This window comes from Macrotis lagotis, chromosome 1, assembly GCF_037893015.1.
Source record: "Macrotis lagotis isolate mMagLag1 chromosome 1, bilby.v1.9.chrom.fasta, whole genome shotgun sequence".
NCBI lineage: Eukaryota > Metazoa > Chordata > Mammalia > Peramelemorphia > Peramelidae > Macrotis > Macrotis lagotis.
This window is the reverse complement of record NC_133658.1, coordinates 318,353,527-318,373,593: the sequence shown is the minus strand read 5'-3', so window position 1 is coordinate 318,373,593 and position 20,067 is coordinate 318,353,527. Positions and strand designations below refer to the sequence as shown.

The window sequence follows — 20,067 nt, the reverse complement described above, 5'->3', positions numbered from 1 at the left end:
TTATCTATCTATCTATCTATCTATCTATCTATCTATCTATCTATCTATCTATTTATTTTTGCAAGGCGAATGGGGTTAAGTGGCTTGCCCAAGGCCACACAGCTAGGTAATTATTAAGTGTCTGAGACCGGATTTGAACCCAGGTACTCCTGACTCCAAGGCCAGTGCTTTATCCACTACGCCGCCTAGACGCTCCTGTAAAGCACTTTAAAAGCCCATTAGGAGTTTATATTTGATCTTTTAGAGGTAATTGAAACACTGGAGTTTAACATGTAGGAGGGTGATGTGGTGCGACCTGCAATCAAAGAGGGTTGCTTTGCCCCATCAGAAGACTACTGCAAAAAGCAGAGAAAAGATAATGGATGTGAAAGGACTGTACATTCCACCAAAATGCTTCCAAACAGATCCAGAATATGTATCAGATTAAATCCTGAGTAGGAAATCCAAGAAAAAATATTACAATAAGTCACTTTCTCTGCTCGTTTTCACTGGAAGATGGGAAAGTCTGTGGACACTGAACCTGGGGTTGCATTCTGCAAAATGTACCCAGAGACTGTGACAAAGAGCCCCAGACCCATATCTTGTAGTTTCATTCAGGATACAGTAACAGGTGCTGACTGGCAGCTCCCCCCCCCCCCCCCCCCAGTTCTAGGTCACAGAAACTCTGGACAGAGGAAGGGACCTGTGCCTAGGGGTGACATTTGGGGGTAAATTGGATCTCAAGCCTTAGCCTGTAGACCAAGCAAGAAGGAAATTCAGGAACAAGTAACAGCAGTGTGGTTTGGACCCCTTGGAATGGAGTAAGGGTTCTTGGTTCCATATTTAACATAATCTTAAGCTTGTGAAAGAAAAACTACAGGGGCGGCTAGGTGGCGTAGTGGATAAAGCACCGGCCTTGGAGTCAGGAGTACCTGGGTTCAAATCCGGTCTCAGACACTTAATAATTACCTAGCTGTGTGGCCTTGGGCAAGCCACTTAACCCCATTTGCCTTGCTAAAAACCTAAAAAAAAAAACAAAACTACAGTTGTGTCCCTATGAACTAGCAGAGCTTCCCAGCTGATTGAAAAGGAGTGTACCCAGAAAGAGTCTGCAGTGGCTCAGACCCAAATCTAGGTCAGGAACTTGTAAAGTCAAGACTAAGGGACCAGTGAACAGATTGAAAGCTTCAAGTCCCCAGCCTGAGCTGTCCTCATTGAGATTCATGAATAATATCACCCAAAAGCAGCTACTGGACTAGCCCAGAAATACTATCCAGAAACATGCAGTGCTTGACCTTAATGCAAAATCAGAAAAAAGAGTGAGCAAACAGAATAAAAAAGGGTCTCACCATCAAGAGCTCATAAATGCTTAAGATACAAACTGAGAAGAAGAAAATGACTGCACAATATCTACAAGAAAAGCCTCAAGAGAAAAACACAAAGTGAATGAATGGAGACTGGATTAGAGTGGGGAGAGACTTGGGACAGGCAGACCCACCCTTAGGGGGTGATGAAGCTCCAAACCAGAATGGTGGCAGTGTCAGAGAAGAGAAGGACTTATAGTTGAGGATGTTGCCTTGATAACAGTTTAGCTGTTTTGTGTGTGTGTGTGAGAGAGGTGGTGGTAAGAGATAGTGAAGAACCCAGGATGACTCCTCCATTGCCTGGGAAGATGGTGGTGTCCTGTTAAGTAAGAGGGAATGTAGGAGTGGTAGGTTTTGGGGGAAAGATAAGTTCCATTTTTGGACATAATTTAAGATGTGTACTGAGCATCTAGTTTGAGATGTCTGAAAGGTAGCTGGGGAAGTGAGATTGGAGGTCTGCAGAGAGTGGGGGCAGGAAAGACAGATTTGAGGATCATCAGCATAGAGATGGTAATTAAATCCATAGGAGCTGATGAGATCACCAAGTAGAGTAGTCTAGTGGGACCAAGAGGAAAGGGTTAGGACAGAACCCTTAGAGAAATCTATGGTTAGCATGGTGTCCTAAAAACAAGAGAAAACCACCCAGCTCTCTTGGAACCAGGGGGTAAATTTGAAATAGAAAGAACCCACCTCATTAAAGAAACCTTCAAAGGAAGATTCACAGGTATGATGTAACCAAATCCAGAGCATCTAGGTAGGTCAAAGAGAAATAATGCAGGTAGCCCGAAATTAAGAATTCAAGTTCCAAGCAGCTGCAGTTAAGATCACACATGATTTAGCAGCCACTATTATAAAGAAGTAGATCTCCTTTCCAAGAAGAGCACTTTGGAAAATGTTCTAGAAGGCAAAGGATATTGGGTTAAAGCCAAGAATGAGCTATTCCAAAACTGAGTATAATTCTGCAAGGGAAAAAAATAGGCCTTTAATAAAACAGAGGACTTCCAAGCATTCCTATTAAAAAATCCAGAGCTGTGCAGCTGTGTAAACTTGAAGATTTATGAGATATGTAAAAAGACAAATATGAATGAACAATGATAAAGGATTACACAAGGATATATAGCTTACATTATAATATGGGGTAAGTGATATGACTCTCTGAACTCTTATCATTATCAGGATTCATAGAAGTAGTTGAATTGAACAGAAGGCCTGGGAGTGATTTTTATATTTTGACCTTGAATGGTGGAAAGGGAGATTAAGAGAAGTATGCTGGGGAGGGGGAAACAGAAAGGAAGTTTAAGGAAAATAACCTTATATAATCTGAGTATATAATAAGCAGTTGAAGCTAGGACCTTATTTAAATTTGAACTGGTTAAAGAAGGGAGGGGATATATACACACACACACACACACACACACACATTTGGATACAGAAATACATTTCACTAAATGGGAGAAAAGAAAAGGGGGAATTAGAGGTAAAGCTGATTGAGGGAAGGATTACTCCCAAGCAAAACAAAATATAGGGATGTATAAAGATATTTATAACTTCTTGATTTGGCAAAGAATAGAAATCTGAAAGAGCATGCATTGATTGGGGAATTCCTAAATTAAGTTATGGCATATAAATGGGATGGAATACTATTCTAAGAAATGATGAAGGGATGGTTTCAAAAACAACAAAGAAGACGTGTATGAATTGATGTAGAGTGAACAGTAACAGAACAGTTATACAATGAGGATACTGCTGTAAAGAAAAGAGAAGGCAGTGACAATCTCTTAAAATGTCATTGACTCCCTTCCTCTTCCTAATGATCTAAAAAAACATACCTGCTGGTGAATCCTACAACTTCTCTGTTTATATCCTTTATTGTACCTCTCCTCCTCACTACCACATAGATCTCTGTACATTATGGGATCAACCCTGGCCACTTAGTATCTCAAGTTAGACTGGGCTTGGCCCAATTAAGTTAAGAATGTGGGGCTTCCCCAGGTTTGATATTGATGTGCTTGGGTCCTTTGTCTTCCAGGAAGGCTTATCTGTTTTATAGTCAGAGGATAGGTTTTTACATTGGAATGTCTTATTGGTTTCTCATCTCTCATGTCAGGTGGGAGATGTCAAGAATTGGTTAGTGCGGTCTAATAAGGGTATAGATGATAATAGATCTGATGAGTCAGATTAAAAAACAGGAAAACATGATTAAAGGTATAGAAGAATAAGGGTATAGATGATGATAGAGAAAAGAAGGGGCAAATCCAGAGTAGAGGCTATCGGTTGTCAGCAGACTTTATGGATAGGTTTAATAGAAAGTCAAGCTCACTCATCTATGGTTTGGAAATTCTACCTCCTCCATTTTGAAAAATCAAGGTAACATTTGCACTGGAGATCTGGCACCTCCTCCATTCTTCTAGATTAAAGAATACTCACAGCAGCTCTGCAATCACATTCATCAGTGTGTTCATTGTTTGTGATTTATAGCTATATGCACTTCTACCATTTTTTTCACTTATGTTGGGTTTTTACGCCCTAACCAGTTTGTTTTTCCTTCCTAGTTTGAAGAAAGATCATCATTGTCCTTGGAATGAAGTCCTTGAAGAGAAACAAAAGCAGAATAATTAAACCCTTCAACCTTTTCACTGCTGTTTATCCCATCTACCCAGAACAGCAGTTTTGTTCTTTCTTTAATCTCTTTCTTGCCCCCAATATAGTTAATACCTTCTTTTGTTGTCCTTAACATGTATGACAGGACTGTACTACACAATTTGAATTCATTCTTTCTTTATTACCCTGCTTCCATCTTTTACACATTTGACATTTATCTTCTACGTTTGAATTGTTTACCTCTCCAATTACACCATTCGATGTAACCCTCCTCTTTTTTTTTTCCTCATTAGAACAATTTCTATTTGGGTCTTCAGAATTTGAGTACTTACTGAATTGAAAACTTTCCTTGTAGAATTTTAACCTATGAAAGGTCTTTTCTTGAGCTGAACTGACATTCAAGCTCTATAGCAGAAAGGGCAACTCTGATGGGCTGACTCCGTTGTTCCAATGCCAAATGTTTGTTTAAAGACTTTATGGAGAACTCATTCAGAGCAGGCACTCATGTAAGTCAGAAGGGATATAAGCACGCTCTCAAAGCCTCTCTGCAGAACTTTGGGAGTGATGGTGAGAGTGGAGACGCTGACATACGATCACTCAGTATACCTTGCCTACATCAAAGAAGACCCAGTGTTCTATGAGCAAAGCAGGATTCTACTAGCTCAAAAGAAATGTGAGATGCACATGTAGAGACATCTCCACTCCAAATATTCATGTGCATTGTTTGTGTCTGACCTGTGGTAGAACCTTCCCACATGTATTATTCTGATCCACAGTTGGATACACTGTACCTTAGCCTCAATTTAGTGAGGTCATTTTGGGATGAAGAACAACCACTAAAGCGAGTCTCCCCTGTTACTGGTTTTCCTGTTTTTAATCTGACTTGTCAGATCTATTAAGTTTTCCTCTTTGCTTTCTCTAGAATTTTAAACCACTGTTGTTAGACTCTAGGAAGAGGTTTTTAACAACACTAAAGTACACTCTATTGCAGATCAAAAGCCTCTTATGCCTACATGTTAAGTTGTGGACATCCTAGAAAACCAAATCCTGCACTCAGACATCATCTTCCTAGGCAGCTTTCATGTTTCCAAATCTGTCTCTGTCAAATGGCAGATAATGAAAATATTCCCTAGATCCTTATGGCCTTCAGATTTTTGGCCAGCATTTTGTAGCTTTAAGCAATGATTTCAAGGTTCCTTTTGGAAGCATGTTTATCCTCCACATGAATTGTCAGTAGTAGTACTCATGGCTTGGTAAGCCTCAAAATACTCTCTATCACACACACTCTGATCCCTACTTGGGATGATAGCAGATGGGTTTATCAGTTTGAAAAAGTGGAATTATCAAATACTTTTATCTTTTCTGGCACAGGAGAAAAGTGAGGCTTGTGACTTTGCACAGCATCCTCTTTCATCCAATTCACTTGCATACCATAGTATCACCTCCTGATCTCATGATACTCTTCAAGGACAAACATTTCTTATTTGAAGTTATTTGTGGAATTGCATCATCATTTCTTAAGAGTCCAAGATGCTATTTCTTCCAGAGATTATCCAGTTATATTGAATGAAGGAACTTAACTCTTAATTTTAAGTGTTGAGTGGCCTTCCCCCTTCCTTTTCATGCTGTGACATATTCTCAGCACCCTTCATTGCAATAAATGAAGATTCCTCTCTAGTTTTGTTTTCTCTTCGAAGCATTTCTACCATTATTTCATGAAACACTTCACTCAATTTGGAGAACAGAAATGTTCCCTCAGTCATTTTACTTTCTCCTGTAGGGAAGTAAAAGAGGTTACTTGGTAGAGGTAGAAACAAATAGCAGCTTTTCTACAATTTATTGCAAAATCCTCACTTGGTTTAGGGAGTATCCAGTTCTGTCATTTCAGAGGTACCACTTTAGAGTAGCAAAACTACTTATCTGCTAATTCTGTTAACTGTTCTGAAAGTGGACCGCTAAGTAAAGCTAGGGGGCACAGTGGATGGAGTACCAGGCCTGAAGTCAAGAAGACCCAAGTTCAAATCAGGCCTCAGACATTTACAAACTTGTGATCCTGGGCAAGTCTGCCTCAGTTTCCTCAACTATAAAATAGAGGCCCTAATAACACCTACCTGCCAGGGTTGTTGTGATCACAGTCCAGTGCTTGGCTCATAGTAAGCACCACGTAAGTGCTAGCTATAATTACTGTTGAAAGATTTGTGGTAATCATTCTTGAGGAACAAAGGGGAACTTTTCAATCCCATCTGAGATGGATTCTCACGACTTCATTATTCAGTAATTGTTTTTTTTTTAGGTTTTTGCAAGGCAAATGGGGTTAAGTGGCTTGCCCAAGGTCACACACCAGATTTGAACCCAGGTACTCCTGACTCCAAGGCTGGTGCTTTATCCACTATGCCACCTAGCCACCCCAGTAATTTCTTTATATAAAATCTAAAGCTATTTATTATTGATTCTTAGAGCTGTATAAAGATTACCTATTTTATTACATGGAGATTGAATGACTTGACATGGGCTTGTACCAGTTATATCAAAGAAACAATAAAAGCAGGAACTGCAGCCTAAGTCCTAGTGAAGGTGGGTGCAGTTTTCACCAGGATCCAGTGTTTTGTCTGATCCTAGATTCGGGACTGGGCTGAGAAGGTGGAACTATTTTCAAGTAAGAAGAAAGGGATCTTGGGACTGTTAGAAGTCTTCTTTGTCTCAGATAACAAATAAAGATTTAGTATGCTAGTCATTTCCTTTGGCTGCAAGATATTTAAGAATTATGTCATACACATCAGCCAAAGAGGAATCTTTACCAAATGGAAAATCCTTTATTTTCACATATATTCACTTGATTTATTTAATCAATAGTAAATACTTACTGAGTGAAGAGTTAGACATTGTAGGAGATACCTAAGTTTAGATAAGACATGGTTTCTACCCTCATTGAGCTTACAGTTTACTTGGGAAGGTAACACCCTCACACACACCCCCCTAGAATTTACATTATGATTCTATGTGGGATGGGGGGGATCTCTGCCAACAGGTAATTGGGGAAGGTTTTATGGAGGAGGTATTTTAGTTGCACTTACAGAAATACAACCATCTTCCCTGGACTCCCTGGGTGACAAGTAGCTTTCCCCAAAGGATGAGGGGAGGGACTGCCCATCTCTCTCCCTCAGATCTCTGAAAAAGTGACAGCCCTGAACTTATGGAAGCTAAGTCTCATTTCCTGCTTAGGCAAGCCTGAATCAGGGCTTTGTGATGCCATTTCTATATTTAATCTTTCCTAAATTTGAGTGAATAATCAGCTTTAAGAACCACTATGCAAGTTTGAGAGGTTTGGTGGTCCTGAGTTCTTTGGTTAGGGCTGACTGGCAAGGGGAGGAGTCCCTACAACTTTTTCATTACTCTTGGAGATGATTATCAGATGGAGGATAAGCCCCTGAAGAATAAGAAAGTACAGAGCTGAAGTAAAAAACTGCTTCATGTTTACATGGTTTTTAAATGTTAACTTTCTAGCAGAGGTTGCTTTTATTTAAGTCTTTTTTCCCAATGTGTGTGCTTGTGGTTGTTTTGTGTTAGTGTTCTTTGTGTAGGAAATATTTGTCCAATACATGAATCAAAAAAAAAATTCTAAAGGTACTAAAGAAAGAAGGCATGAAGACAAGAGAATGTAGGGTTTATTTAAGGAGTTAGGAAATTTTACTGTGTAGTGTACTGGGGAACAGGAATAGCATTAGCTAGAAGATAACATAGCAGAAGGGGTGTCTAGGTAGCGTAGTGGATAAAGTACCGGCCTTGGAGTCAGGAGTACCTGGGTTCAAATCCGGTCTCAGACACTTGATAATTATCTAGCTGTGTGGCCTTGGGCAAGCCACTTAACCCCATTTGCTTCGCAAAAAAAAAACAAACCCTAAAAAAAAAGATAACGTGGCAGGTGACTGTGGTGTTTAACCTCTGTGGTGGCAAGAAACCAGTGGAGACTGAGGAGAGGACCAGATTGTGTTTATGGTTGAGTTTAGAAGCAGTAGTGGGAAGAGGGTGAGGAGAAAGTAGAGGTGGAGTTTATTGTATCTGTAATGGGGCAGTAATCAAGGCTGTTATTTTGGGGGAAGCCAAGATGAAGAAAGACACGAATCATAGTTTTAGAGTTGGGGAATATTAAGGCTCATTTAGTCCCATCCTCTCCTTTTACAGATGAAAAAATAAGGCACCGAGAAGTAGGGTGGCTCAACTCAAGGTCTCATTGGTATGAAGGAGCAGAGCAGGGCCTTGATCCCAAGGCATTTGATTATGAATTCAGTGCTCTTCTCATTGCTGAGGTAGAAATGACAGGATCTGGTAAAAGACTGAAGGAAGAGATTGGGAGAGGGAGCATGAAAGAGAGATCTGTAGAGGTGACAGGCATGGGAGGGAGGGAGAGAGAGAGAGAGAGAGAGAGAGAGAGAGAGAGAGAGAGAGAGAGAAAGAGAGAGAGAAAGAGAGAAAGACTAGGGTCATGAACAGATGTTTGAAGAATACTGAGATTGAGAAATGAGGAAGTGGAAGGTCTCAAATGAAATAAAAACCATACTTTTTACCTTCTTGCTTCAATTGAGGCAGCAGGGAAAAACAGTATAGAAAGCCCTAGATTTTTCCAGGAGTCTCACCTGGTCACCTGCAGCTGTGTGATCCCAGGCAAGTCATTCAAACCTGTTCCCTTGCCTGTAAAATGAGAATAATAGTACCAACCCTCCCAGGGTTGAAGTGACCATTAATGAATGTAAAGAGTTTTGCTAACCTTAAAGCGCTTTCAATATACTAGCCACTCCCAACTCTTTTTATATTTGTTCTAATTATCTGACCAAAATAATATATTTTTAAAAATTGTTTATTATTTCTAATAAGTTTCAAATAGTCCTTTACAGGTCCTTCTTGCCTAGTCAATTCCAGGTTCAATCCCTGTCCTGTTTATTTTCTTGAATCCAGGGATCCAGTGTCCCTATTGTTTTATTTTTTAAATCAGGAGTGTATATGAGTCTTTTTTTTAAATTTATGCCAGTTTTCTTTTTCCTACTTAGATCTCTACCCTGTTTTTTTTTTCTTTTGCAAGGCAAATGGGGTTAAGTGGCTTGCCCAAGGCCACACAGCTGGGTAATTATTAAGTGTCTGAGGCCAGATTTGAACTCAGGTACTCCTGACTCCAGGGCTGGTGCTCTATCCACTGTGCCACCTAGCTGCCCTCTACCTTGGTTTAAAAAAAAAAAACAAAACCAAAAAAATTTGAAAAGCCTTGCTGATCCTAGAACTAATGCTCAATATGGGCACCTACATATGTAGGTCTTCTCTTCTGAGCTTTAGTTGCCCTATTTCTAATAATCTACTGGACATCTCCATCTAGAGGTCCCCAGAGCAAGCTAAACTCATGGTCTTTTTTCCCACATTCCCAATTTTGAGGGCAGCATCATTCTCTAGTAGCCAAGATTCATGACTCAAATGTCATCTTCAACCTTCTCTCATCTCCACCTCTTATCTGCACCAACACCATAATCTCCCTATTTCACCTTACCACCTCTCATATGGACTATTTTAATAGCTTTTTAATTGGTCTCCCTGGATCTCCTTTTCCAATTCAGCTACCATACTGATTTTCCTAAAGTGTAGGCCTGACCATGTTATTCTACTACTTGAAAAGATTGCCTTTGGTATAAAGTAGGAACTCCTTTTTCTGGCATTTAAAGCACTTCATAATCTGGTTCCAAACCTCATAAGCTATTTATACACATGCCTTTATGATTAAGCTGGTCTGCTTGTTATTTTCCATGTATCAAAGCCCATCTCCTGTTTTTCTGCTCCTGCAACAGGCTGTCCCTTCTCACTTTTCCCTCTTCAAACTCCTGGCTTCCTTCAAAGGCCACCTCCAGCAAGAAGGCTCTCCCGATTCTTCCCCTCCCTTCCATACTCTATTTATTTTGAATACATCTTATGTGAGGCCCCCAGGACATCAGCTCTTTAAAAAATAATTGTCTTGTATGTATGTATTCTCAGCATCAGAACCAAGTTTATTACCCAGTTTCATAAATGCTCACTGAATTGAGGGAATTTAATCATTTGTTTTACTGACAGATAATTCCTTTCAAGTTACAAATACATTTTGGATTTGAGCCACCCTCATGATCCGAGATTGTATAAAGCTGCTCGGGGCTGCTATGCACGATGATCTTGTCTGAAAGTTGGGACACTGCTTACTAACTCCATGTGACTTATAAGGGTAGAGTGCAGAGCAACTGAATTTCTTCAGAACTTGGCAGCAGGAGAGTCATATCTCAAACTCATCCAAAAGTCCATGAGTTTGAAATTGTGCTGGTATCAAGTTTTAGATGATGGTGAGCACATGGTAGGATCTTTTTTATTTTTATTTTTTTATGTTTTTGCAAGGCAATGGGGCTTGCCCAAGGCTATACAGCAAGGTAATTATTAAGCGTCTGAGGCCAGATTTGAACTCAAGTACTCCTGACTCCAGGGCCAGTGCTCTATCCACTGCACCACCTCGCCACCCAGATGGTAGGATCTTAACAGATAAGATGAATGGTGAATTCTACAAAAAGTAGCTACAATTTGAACTTTTTTTGATTGACATGTGAATGATTTTATTTTAAATTTCTTTGAACAGCTTAGAGAAGTCAATTCTTTCAATCTATAATAATTTCCTAATAATTAGCCTAATTTTGGTAGTCTATTACAGAAGAAATGTGATTTGGCTTTGTTATTTTGACTTATAGTAGGGCTTACATGAAAACCAACTATTAGGTCAGTATTCAAGGAGGATAAACAACTGAAGTTAATTAATTTTATTTAAACCCTCAAAACTGGTCTCCCACCATGTTACCTTCAAGGTCCTCAGTAATCCTTATATAAATCACTGTCATTCTTAAATTTTCTTCAGGGGGCAGTAGATTGTTTAAAGATTGTCAACAAAGTCACAGTTGATTGCCACCAAGGTAAAGTGGTTATCCTGCAAAAGAGGGCATGTACAAACTCACTGAAAACAGCTTTTTTGGTATTTCCCTGTAAATGAGGAGTAAAGAAGGCTTCATACTGAGGTTTTTGTTTGAGATTTGACATAAGTCAACGTACTTTCTTAATTGTATTTATTCTATTCTCACTTTGAACATCTTACTACCCTATGTATTCTGCTGTGCATCTAATGGGGTCCGTCACTGTATTTGCTGCATGATTGCACCAGGCCCTTCAATGAAATTCTTAACAAGTTATAATATACATATAAATGCTTATACTGCTATGTCTGGCACTCTGGGATAAAAAGACAAAAATGAAACAGTCCCTACCCTTGAAAAGGCCCCAGACCTATAATTCATTTCAGTAAGTTTCATTGTGTTTTTTGTGTATCAGGGAAGTTAAGATGTGTCAAAATTTCTTTTCTGTTGCTGGCTCACAGTGGGCTTTTAGTCAAATGAATTCAGCTGGTTCAGCCCAGAATCACTAATCATTTACATGGGGTCAGTCTATGCAGGAAAAGAGACATAACATTTGAAACTGTATACCAAAAAATTTTCTTGTTGATAAGATGGTTACATTAAACTCAGTCACAACTAAGATTAGCTGTAACCTAGTGCAGGGAATAGGGAAAGATGATGATGATCTTGATCATGATGCACTAGGATATGCTTTGAACTCCTCAATTTTACCATGAACAAAGATAATCTTAACTCAAGGCTTTCTTTTCTTCATAAAATGTCCAGTTATTAACTAGCAATATAGGTCACAACCAGATTTCAATCGTCTTAACATCTAAATCTTAATTTGCACAATTTAGGTAACTATATAATGATCCTTTAATTTAACGGCTATGGTGAGACTTTATGTATGTGGAGAAATGGAACAGCAATTTAAGCCCAGCTAATAGGAATTTTTTTTATGTAGGTATTAATAGTGGCACTAAACATCACTGTTAAATATATACATTTTATATATATCTACATGTACATATTTTCAATATTAGTTACTTGCAAGAAAAAAAATGGGAAAGTTTGCTTTGAACATGCAAAGCTTAATTGCTTTCAGAAACATTGTCTATCAAGCATCATGTGTTTCATAGTCCATTCAGATTTAAATATATTGCTTTTGATTCCCACAATGTTGAAGGTCATGGCCTACTGGTGGCTTTAATGTTATTTCTTACTAAAAATGTGTAACTGCCATTTAATGACCCAGTTAAAGGTCATGAATAGTGTTTACAATTTTAAAGAACATACGCTTCTGAAGATTCTTGAAGATTCTTGAAAGCACTGGTAGGCAGGAAGAACTATTCTCATAAAGATAAGCTTCCAAAACCAATCTCTTGTGATATTATTAAAAAAAACATTGTCCAAATTTTTTATTTTACATAAACAAGTCCTTTTTATTTGCCCCTCTTTCTCAAAATGTATACAGAAAGCAAAATTACCATTTAGTCAGATCTTCACTTTTGCCAAGTATTATCTTTTCCTAGAAATTTTTCAAATTTGAGTCTTTAAACATTAGATTTAATATTCATCTTCATCAGAATCCATTACTTTTCTTCTGTTGAACTGGAGAGAAAAATGTAAAAGCATGTCACAATGTGCCTGAGGTGTAATTAAGGCTAAGTACCAAGAATTTTTTAGTTAACTTGATTGCAAAAGGTTTGATTCTTCCTTATTTAACTACTCAATTAGTTGTCTACAGTAAGCTACTAGTGGCAGGCAAGATGAAGATGTGAATGTTTTAAATATGAGTTTTGGTCTTTTTGATGTGTTGGCTGACTGATCACGAATTATACCGTATATTTATCCAGGGAAAAAATAGCGAAAACTTCTCTATCAAATATAGTCAAACTAGCACTGTTATTTTCAATCTTATAGTTCAAAATTAAGTCAGTTCTACATTTCATGAGTTGCTATTGCCAGCCATACAGTGATGAGTGTCTCTGCAGCATTTCACTTAGCTAAGTGGGGGAAAAAAGTCTCAATTCTATCATCTGGCTGGTAAGACATTCTAAACTTTATGTTTTTAGAAATCATTACAAATCCTCATTGTGGTGTGAAGACTTTAATGAAAGGGGTTTGATATATAAGCAGTGTTAAGTCTTAGTAAAGACTTTTTGTTTTGATGCTTATTTTTTAGAATATCTAAAGTTATTCCAAGAAAACTTACCTTAACTGTTATTTTCTTTTCTGTCTGCTGGCTTACTTTTTCAAGAATTTCTATCAACCCTGGTTCTGATACCTAGGGTAAGAAAAGTATAATAAAACAACTATTTATTTTTTCTTTATGCATGTAATTTATGGGCTGGATATATTTTATTTTCAAGATTATTAAACCAAAAGATACACAGCAATGATGGTAAAAGTCTTTGACTCTCATTCTTGAATTTGGAAATCAAGGCATAACTGAAGTCAAGACTCAGGCATGTCTATTGCCTTTAAAGGGTGTCTTAAACAAAAGTCATATGAATGTGCTTAGCATATAGAAGGAAGTGAAATGCCAGATTTTCAAGGGACCAATGGTCCAGTTAAATAACCATTTTGGGTAAGATTTTTTTATTTTACCCATGAAGGTTTCCACAAAAAGCCTTTCTGGACTGCTTCCCTCCTATTGATGACATCCAACTTAGCATATATATTTCTTGTTTTTATGTATATAGCTCAGAATATGAGCCTCAAGAGCAGGGACTGGTTTTTTGTCTTTCTTTGTAACCAAAGTACTTAGTACAGTGCCTGAATCATAGTAAATAGTTAGAAATACCTGCTGACTGCCTTACCCTCTATGGTCGACCCTTGGTTAAGTAAGGTCATTCAGGAATTATGCTTCTTGACATTACTGTTTGTCTTATGAGAAATCAACTAGCCTCCTACAACCCACTGACACAGAGAATTAAAAAAAAATCCTTGGATCTCACAAGTCAAGGATGTTATCTAATAATCTCATAATAGTTAAAGAATTTCAGGCAGACCAAGTAATTACATTTTAAAAAGGAAGAGATGGCAGATGAGATTTTTCCTGCCTTTCTTTTGCAAATTCCTAATAAAATACCCTTCTGTGGTCTAACGTAGCAGAGATTTATCTTTGAAGAATATGTTTCAGGGACAGAAGTGAGGGCAAAGTACTCACCTTTCCACTCAGCTGTCCGTATCTTGCCATCTGTATGAGGTAGTTCTCTACTGCTTTAGCCTTTTCTGGCTTTACAAGTGCTAAATTACTTACTGAGATAAAAAGAAACAAAACAACAGCATATACATATTTTTATGTGTGTATACACACATACACACACGCAAATGCACAGTATAATCAAGATTTATATTCCCAATCTTTGAGGTATCAATACTAAACAAACACTATCACTTATCTTCTCTTTAATATCAAATAAATGTCAAAATTTATTATCCTGGTCATAAATTCTATGTAAATAAAAAATTTCTTCTTTAGCATTCATTAATCATGAACTACAGGAATGTATTTAAAAAAAAAACCAAACTTTTCTTTCTAGGTTTCTTGGTTAAGGGAAACATTGGGCTAGTGGTTCACATAAAATCCTCCCCAGCTGTCACTTTTTTTTGCCCAAATTAGGCTTCAGGCAATAATGTTACAAGGTGAAGTTTCATTTGATCATTCTGATTTAAGAGTTAATAACTTAATACTCTAATCACTATATACTCAAGCCAGAAAACCTCATCTACAAGCATAAGAAACAGCTGGTACTTTCTTTCTCTCTCTCAAAACCAATTTAAGTACCTAGCACTAAGTCTACTGCCTTCACGTTCTTCTAAGTAATAGTATATTTCAAATATACTAAAGATTAAATAAACATTTAATCTAGAGATAGCAATAGTAATTTTATTACCAGTAGAGATGCCCTTTGTTAACTTAAAATCAGTATTATTTCAACAGAGAAATCTCTTAAGGAATGTGAAGAATGCTTACACCTGGCCCGTGCAGACTGATCCAGAACTTGAGCTAGAATATTATTTCTCATCTCTGCTTCCCTGTAAAGAAAGTCTAATTAGACAAAGCGCAGATGCAAGGGAAAAGCATGCTAGATGAAAGAAATATTACAAGTAAAGGCACAGCAATGGGAAAACAGCAAATTTAGGAAAACATAAGAACCTAATGAAGGTGAAAAGGTGCTTTGGGGCCAGATTGGAAAGAAGACCTCAAAAGTTAGGAATTTGGACTTCAATAAGTAAACAATGAGTGGTCATTGAATCAAAGAAAGTATTTGAGAGATGTGACTAGTTCGATTTTTGCTTAGGGCCTTGTAAAGAGTCAATTTACTAAATATTTACTAAATTAAATTAAGGGGGTATTTAGACTAGGGAGACCAATAATCTTTTGTCCAGGTGAGAGGTAATAGGATGTTGAATTAGGCAATGAGAATAGAGAGGAGAATGCAAAAGATATTGTGAAAATGGAATTGATAAAGATTTACCGAATGGATGTAAGGAGCAATAAACATAGAAAACGATTTACAAAATAAGGTAAAGTTATGTACTATAAAGGTCAAGGCTAAAGTGATAAAAATTTTAATCACATAAAGCAAGATTTGAGAGAATTTCTGCTTAACCTCAAAAAAAGGCAGCTTTTTTTCCCCCTTAGGATTTTGCAAGGCAAGTGGGGTTAAAGTGGCTTGCCCAAGGCCACACATCTAGGTAATTATTGTGTGAGGTCGGATTTGAACTCAGGTCCTCCTGACTCCAGGGCTGGTGCTCTATCCACTGTACCACCTAACCTGCCCCAAAAGCGGCCTTCTTAAAAAAATTCTTTTGCTTATTACTATTTCCCTTACTTGTAGTTTCCTGAAATTTAGCAGCAGATAATATATCCTTCAATAGCCTCATGTTACCTACTGCCTTAGTATTAAACAATTATCTAAGAAAATAAACATACAGTAGAGGTAGATATTATATGCTCAATTCTAGCTGTATGTCTAATATAGCATTACTTTGAAAATTTTAACACTTAGATCATGTTCAAATTTTACACAGATGTTCCCTGTATCTTTGGGGAATTTTTGAAGAGAAGCATGGCCTTCGGGGGGTAAAAAAAAAAAAATCACATCAATTGTGGGATGATTTTTTTTATGTATACTTTGTGAGATTAGATAAGATAAAGAGTGGGAAAATTCTTATGGAGTTTGGTACTGTTTCTTGAGTAAGAATTAATTGCATCTTAGGACAGCTAGAAGAGACCTTTTAGATAATCTGATTTAATCTTTATTTTACAATACAATGTACACAGAAGTGTACTAACCTGTCCAGCATGACAGAACTAGGTATTAGCAGACCAAGGCAGAAGAACCCTAGTCTCCTGATTCGCAATTTGGTATTCTTTTCATTTTTTCCTTTGGTTGGTAAAATATTTAATGTTGTAACAAAAAGTCAGGGCTTGGAAAATGATAAGAGGCAGAACTCAATTGCTGGCACTGCTTCTTTCCAACTGCCCTAGAAAAGATAAGTCATTCCCCAGAACATGAAATAAAATATCTCCCTCCTCACTGCTGATATGAAGTGACATATTAGTTAAAAGCAAGAAAATGGGGAACAGTTAGTTATTTCATTTGAAAGAAAACAGGCTTTAAAAAGAAATATCAAGAAATCCCCTGAAAGTGGTAGGCAGTTTATACAGAGTGTCAAATTTTCATTTCAGCTAAATGAAGGAAAAGTCCCAGCTCACTAAAAGTTCATAGCTCTTGATCATACCTGTGTTTTGCCTCTTGTTGGGCTGGGTCACCAGGAGAATCCTGCAAAGAAATTCCACTTTACAATCAAAATAATTAAGAGCTATAAAGTTGAATTAAAAGGAAGCTTGGCATAAGGGATACAGTGCTAGACTTGAATGAGGAAGACCTCAAGTCCTGCACCAGCTGTGTGGACTCAGGCAAATTACTTAACCTCTCAGTGCCTTAAACCTGAGGTGTCAAACTCCTTAATGGGCCTGGATTAGATTAAAATGTAATTGGGAAATGTTTAAAATCATAAATGAAAATAAAATTTTTGAAGTCAGTATGTATCTTACAGGTACTTGTTTCTATCTGAGTTTAACACCACAGCCATAAACAACTCTTTAGGGCAGCGCTTCCCCATGATTGGTTGCCTTTTCAAGACAATTTGGGATAATGGATGTGGAGTCTGTTTTGAATCCTCTTTCAGACACTTACCGGCTGTGTTACCCAGGGAAAGTCACTTAATCTGTCTTGGTTTCAATTTCTTCAACTACGAAATGAGGGGATTGGATTAACTGGCCTCTAGAGTTAGGGTTCTAGACCCTGCTTTTCCTACACTGTTTATGAAGCAAGTGTTTAAAAATAAATAAAAAGAATGCCTGGCTACCATTTATGACAAAATTTTACCATTTGATTTTCAGTCATTAGAATATCAAAGAATAATTAGGCCCTTCCTGTACAATAATGAAATCCTGCTTTAATATCTATTTAATATCTTCCTGCCATAGTCCATAAAGAATTCTTTTACTTTTTATTGGCTTAACAAAAATTCTTTTGGATTCTGGATTCAGAAAAGTAAAAGTAAAACTCTGTCTTTCATTGTCTTATCACTAAGAAATAATTCTTCTTTTTTTTTTTAAAGGTTTTTGCAAGGCAAACGGGGTTAAGTGGCTTGCCCAAGGCCACACAGCTAGGTCATTATTGAGTGTCTGAGACCGGATTTGAACCTAGCCGCCCCTAGAAATAATTATTCTAAGAAATAAGTTATGTCTTTGCAAAGTAAAATGTAATTAGACGTCAGCACAATGGATAGTATTAAAAGCTGGGACCTGAGGCCATACAATCCGACCCTCTCGTTTTAGAGATGAAGAAGCTGAATGCTAAGAAGGTAAAGCGACTTACCCAAGGTCACAGGGGCACTATCAGATTGAATAGAGGTGTTTGACTCCATATCCTCTGTCTTATGGTTATTGCTGTTATCTGGGCTCGGGCCGCCGCCGCTCGGGGCCCCCGGGGCCCAGCAGCCTGGGCCGCCCCAGCGCCGGGCATTTCGGGTGCGGACAGCCAGCTCCGCTCGGGCCGGCTGCTTCTTAATTACCATGATAACGGAAAAGCGTTTTATATCGTAGACGTAAAGCAAACTAGGTGGTTACTTGGACGGGCCGTGAGGCCGCGGCCAGCCCGCAGCGCACGCCGAGTTGTAGCTCCCCCGAAGCGGGGCCCCGGCCGGGGCTCCGCGTTCGGAGGCTCCGGGGGTCACAATGGGGGCGCTGCCCGCTCCGCCCCTCCCCTGGAGGGCCGGGCCCGCGCTCACCCCGTGCTTGGCCTGCAGCTCGGCCAGCCTCTGCTTCCGCAGCGCCTCCAGGTCCTCGTCCGCCATGGCGGGGGGCAGCGCAGCAGCCGGGGCCCGGGCGCCTCGACTCCGCACGAGCTCCCGCACTGCGCAGGCGCCCGCCCCAGACGCCTTCACTGCATCCGCGCGCCGCCGGCGAGGCGAGGCGGGAGGAGGGCCGAGTCATCGATTAATAAGCCCGGCGGGGGGCGTGTCTCTGAGGCGCGGGGGCGGTGGCACAGGACCCGGCTTCCCGCGAATCCTGTGCAAGAACTAGCACAACTCCGACTCGGACGGACTGATGGCTCATTTCAACAGTAGGATTAATGACAATTCTAAAAGCCAGGGGCTGGGGGGGAAAACATCCCTCTTCCCAGAAGGAAATTGTGGAGTTTAAAGGCGGATCAAAGTTTACTGCTTTCAATTTTTTGGGGGTAGATAGGTTTATTTTTGGCAACATACATTAAGTGGCACGAATTACACAGTAACCGAAGGTAACACGAAACCACAGAACTGCATGGGGACCTGCTGGCCCCGTTTCCAAAACGCTGAACCAGACCCCCGGAGCCGTCCCCATAAGAGCGACTCCTAGGATTCCCCAGAGGGCCCTGCAGCTCACAGCAACGGGGCCCGCAGGCATAAAAGTAGTTAAAGCCCAATTCACAAAAAGTGATCACCCTTTCTCTTTCTAGAAAGAAGCAACAAGTGAAGAATTCCCTTGAATTAGTGCCACATGTGCGAAGAAGGTTATTCAGAGTAATGTCGGAGGGACTCTGGTGTGCGCACATGTATTAGACAGTCTTTAAGCAATCATGGTTGGCTTCTAAAGACTGGTAGCAAGATGATTTCTGATTCTAAATCTCTTAAAGAAAATTATAGATAAATGAAAAAGGCCAGTAATAATACACGAAGACAGCACTTCATAAATTAACCGAGTGAGGACTTGGGCTTTTCACTGTGTTTACAAGACAAGCCACCCCGGATTTTTGTGGCCATTTCAACCCCACCCCCACCCCCCCCGCCGTCTTTGGTCCTTGCTGAACCAAAAGCACCGATCCGATTTGCCGTATCTCTACCATCTTCAGGTTTCCACCGTCTTTTGCTTCATCTCGGCCAGTTCCCGTCTTTTGTGCTCATCATTTTGAAGATCCTTCTTATTCCCAACCAGGATAATGGGCACGTTGGGACAGAAGCGCTTCCCCTTGGGGTCCGCTCCTCTGGGATGCTTCCTAAACTATCAGGGCTGTGGATGGAAAAACACATAAGTATAACATCAGTATCTGGGTAGGAAAGAGGTCTAAGGCGATCATCATCTTATTGCCCAGCTGTGTCCCACAAAGCCAGCTCCACCTGTTTTCCATCCACTTCAATATCTGCTACATAATTTTCAAACACTTTGGGCACATAAACTTCAGGGAATTGGTCTTTGCTAAATGCAATCAGCAAGCGTGTCCTCCCACATGCACCATCACCAACTACAACCAACTTTTTTCAGATGACGGTCATAGCTCGGGAGGTTCTCCAGTTCCTCTGTCTGGTTACTTGAGGCAGTTTCCACAGGGGACTACCTTCAATTTTTAAAAGTTGTCTTATGTGTTAGGTTTTTTTTCCCCTTTGTTCCCCGCCCCTTTTTTTGATTTGATCCTCCTTTCACAACATGATTGATACGGATATATATTGTACACCTTTAACCATTTCTGGATGCTTTCTGTCTCAGGGACAGGGGAGAGGAAAGGGAGGAAAGGAGGAAAATGTGAAACGCAAAACCTTTTGAAAAATGATTGTTGGAAATCATCTTTGTATGTAGTTGAAAAAATAAATAAATAAAATATAATCCCCCCCAAACC

The 20,067-nt window shown here is 39.2% G+C and overlaps 1 protein-coding gene and 1 pseudogene across 4 annotated transcripts; both read right to left on the bottom strand.

The window, feature by feature from the left end:
- Nucleotides 1–984: 984 nt before the first annotated feature.
- PDCD5 (programmed cell death 5) lies at nt 985–18,381 on the bottom strand. Of its 4 annotated transcripts, XR_012473630.1 has the most exons (9): nt 18,203–18,381; nt 16,646–16,686; nt 14,871–14,932; nt 14,061–14,152; nt 13,104–13,175; nt 12,376–12,499; nt 10,798–10,923; nt 5,526–5,718; nt 985–3,932 (listed from the first exon to the last, which is right to left on the bottom strand). XR_012473630.1 is itself a non-coding variant. In XM_074211474.1 (6 exons), the coding sequence occupies exons 1-6, from the start codon at nt 18,266–18,268 to the stop codon at nt 12,455–12,457; spliced, it is 378 nt and encodes a 125-aa protein (XP_074067575.1). In that variant the 5' UTR covers nt 18,269–18,381; the 3' UTR covers nt 12,298–12,454. The 4 variants fall into 4 exon arrangements, 2 of the variants coding, with proteins under 2 accessions (XP_074067575.1, XP_074067576.1); XR_012473629.1 differs by having other exon boundaries at nt 985–5,718; XM_074211474.1 differs by lacking the exons at nt 985–3,932; nt 5,526–5,718; nt 10,798–10,923 and having other exon boundaries at nt 12,298–12,499.
- A 766-nt stretch (nt 18,382–19,147) lies between these two features.
- Nucleotides 19,148–19,726, bottom strand: LOC141495510 (transforming protein RhoA pseudogene; annotated as a pseudogene).
- Between the last annotated feature and the right edge of the window lie 341 nt (nt 19,727–20,067).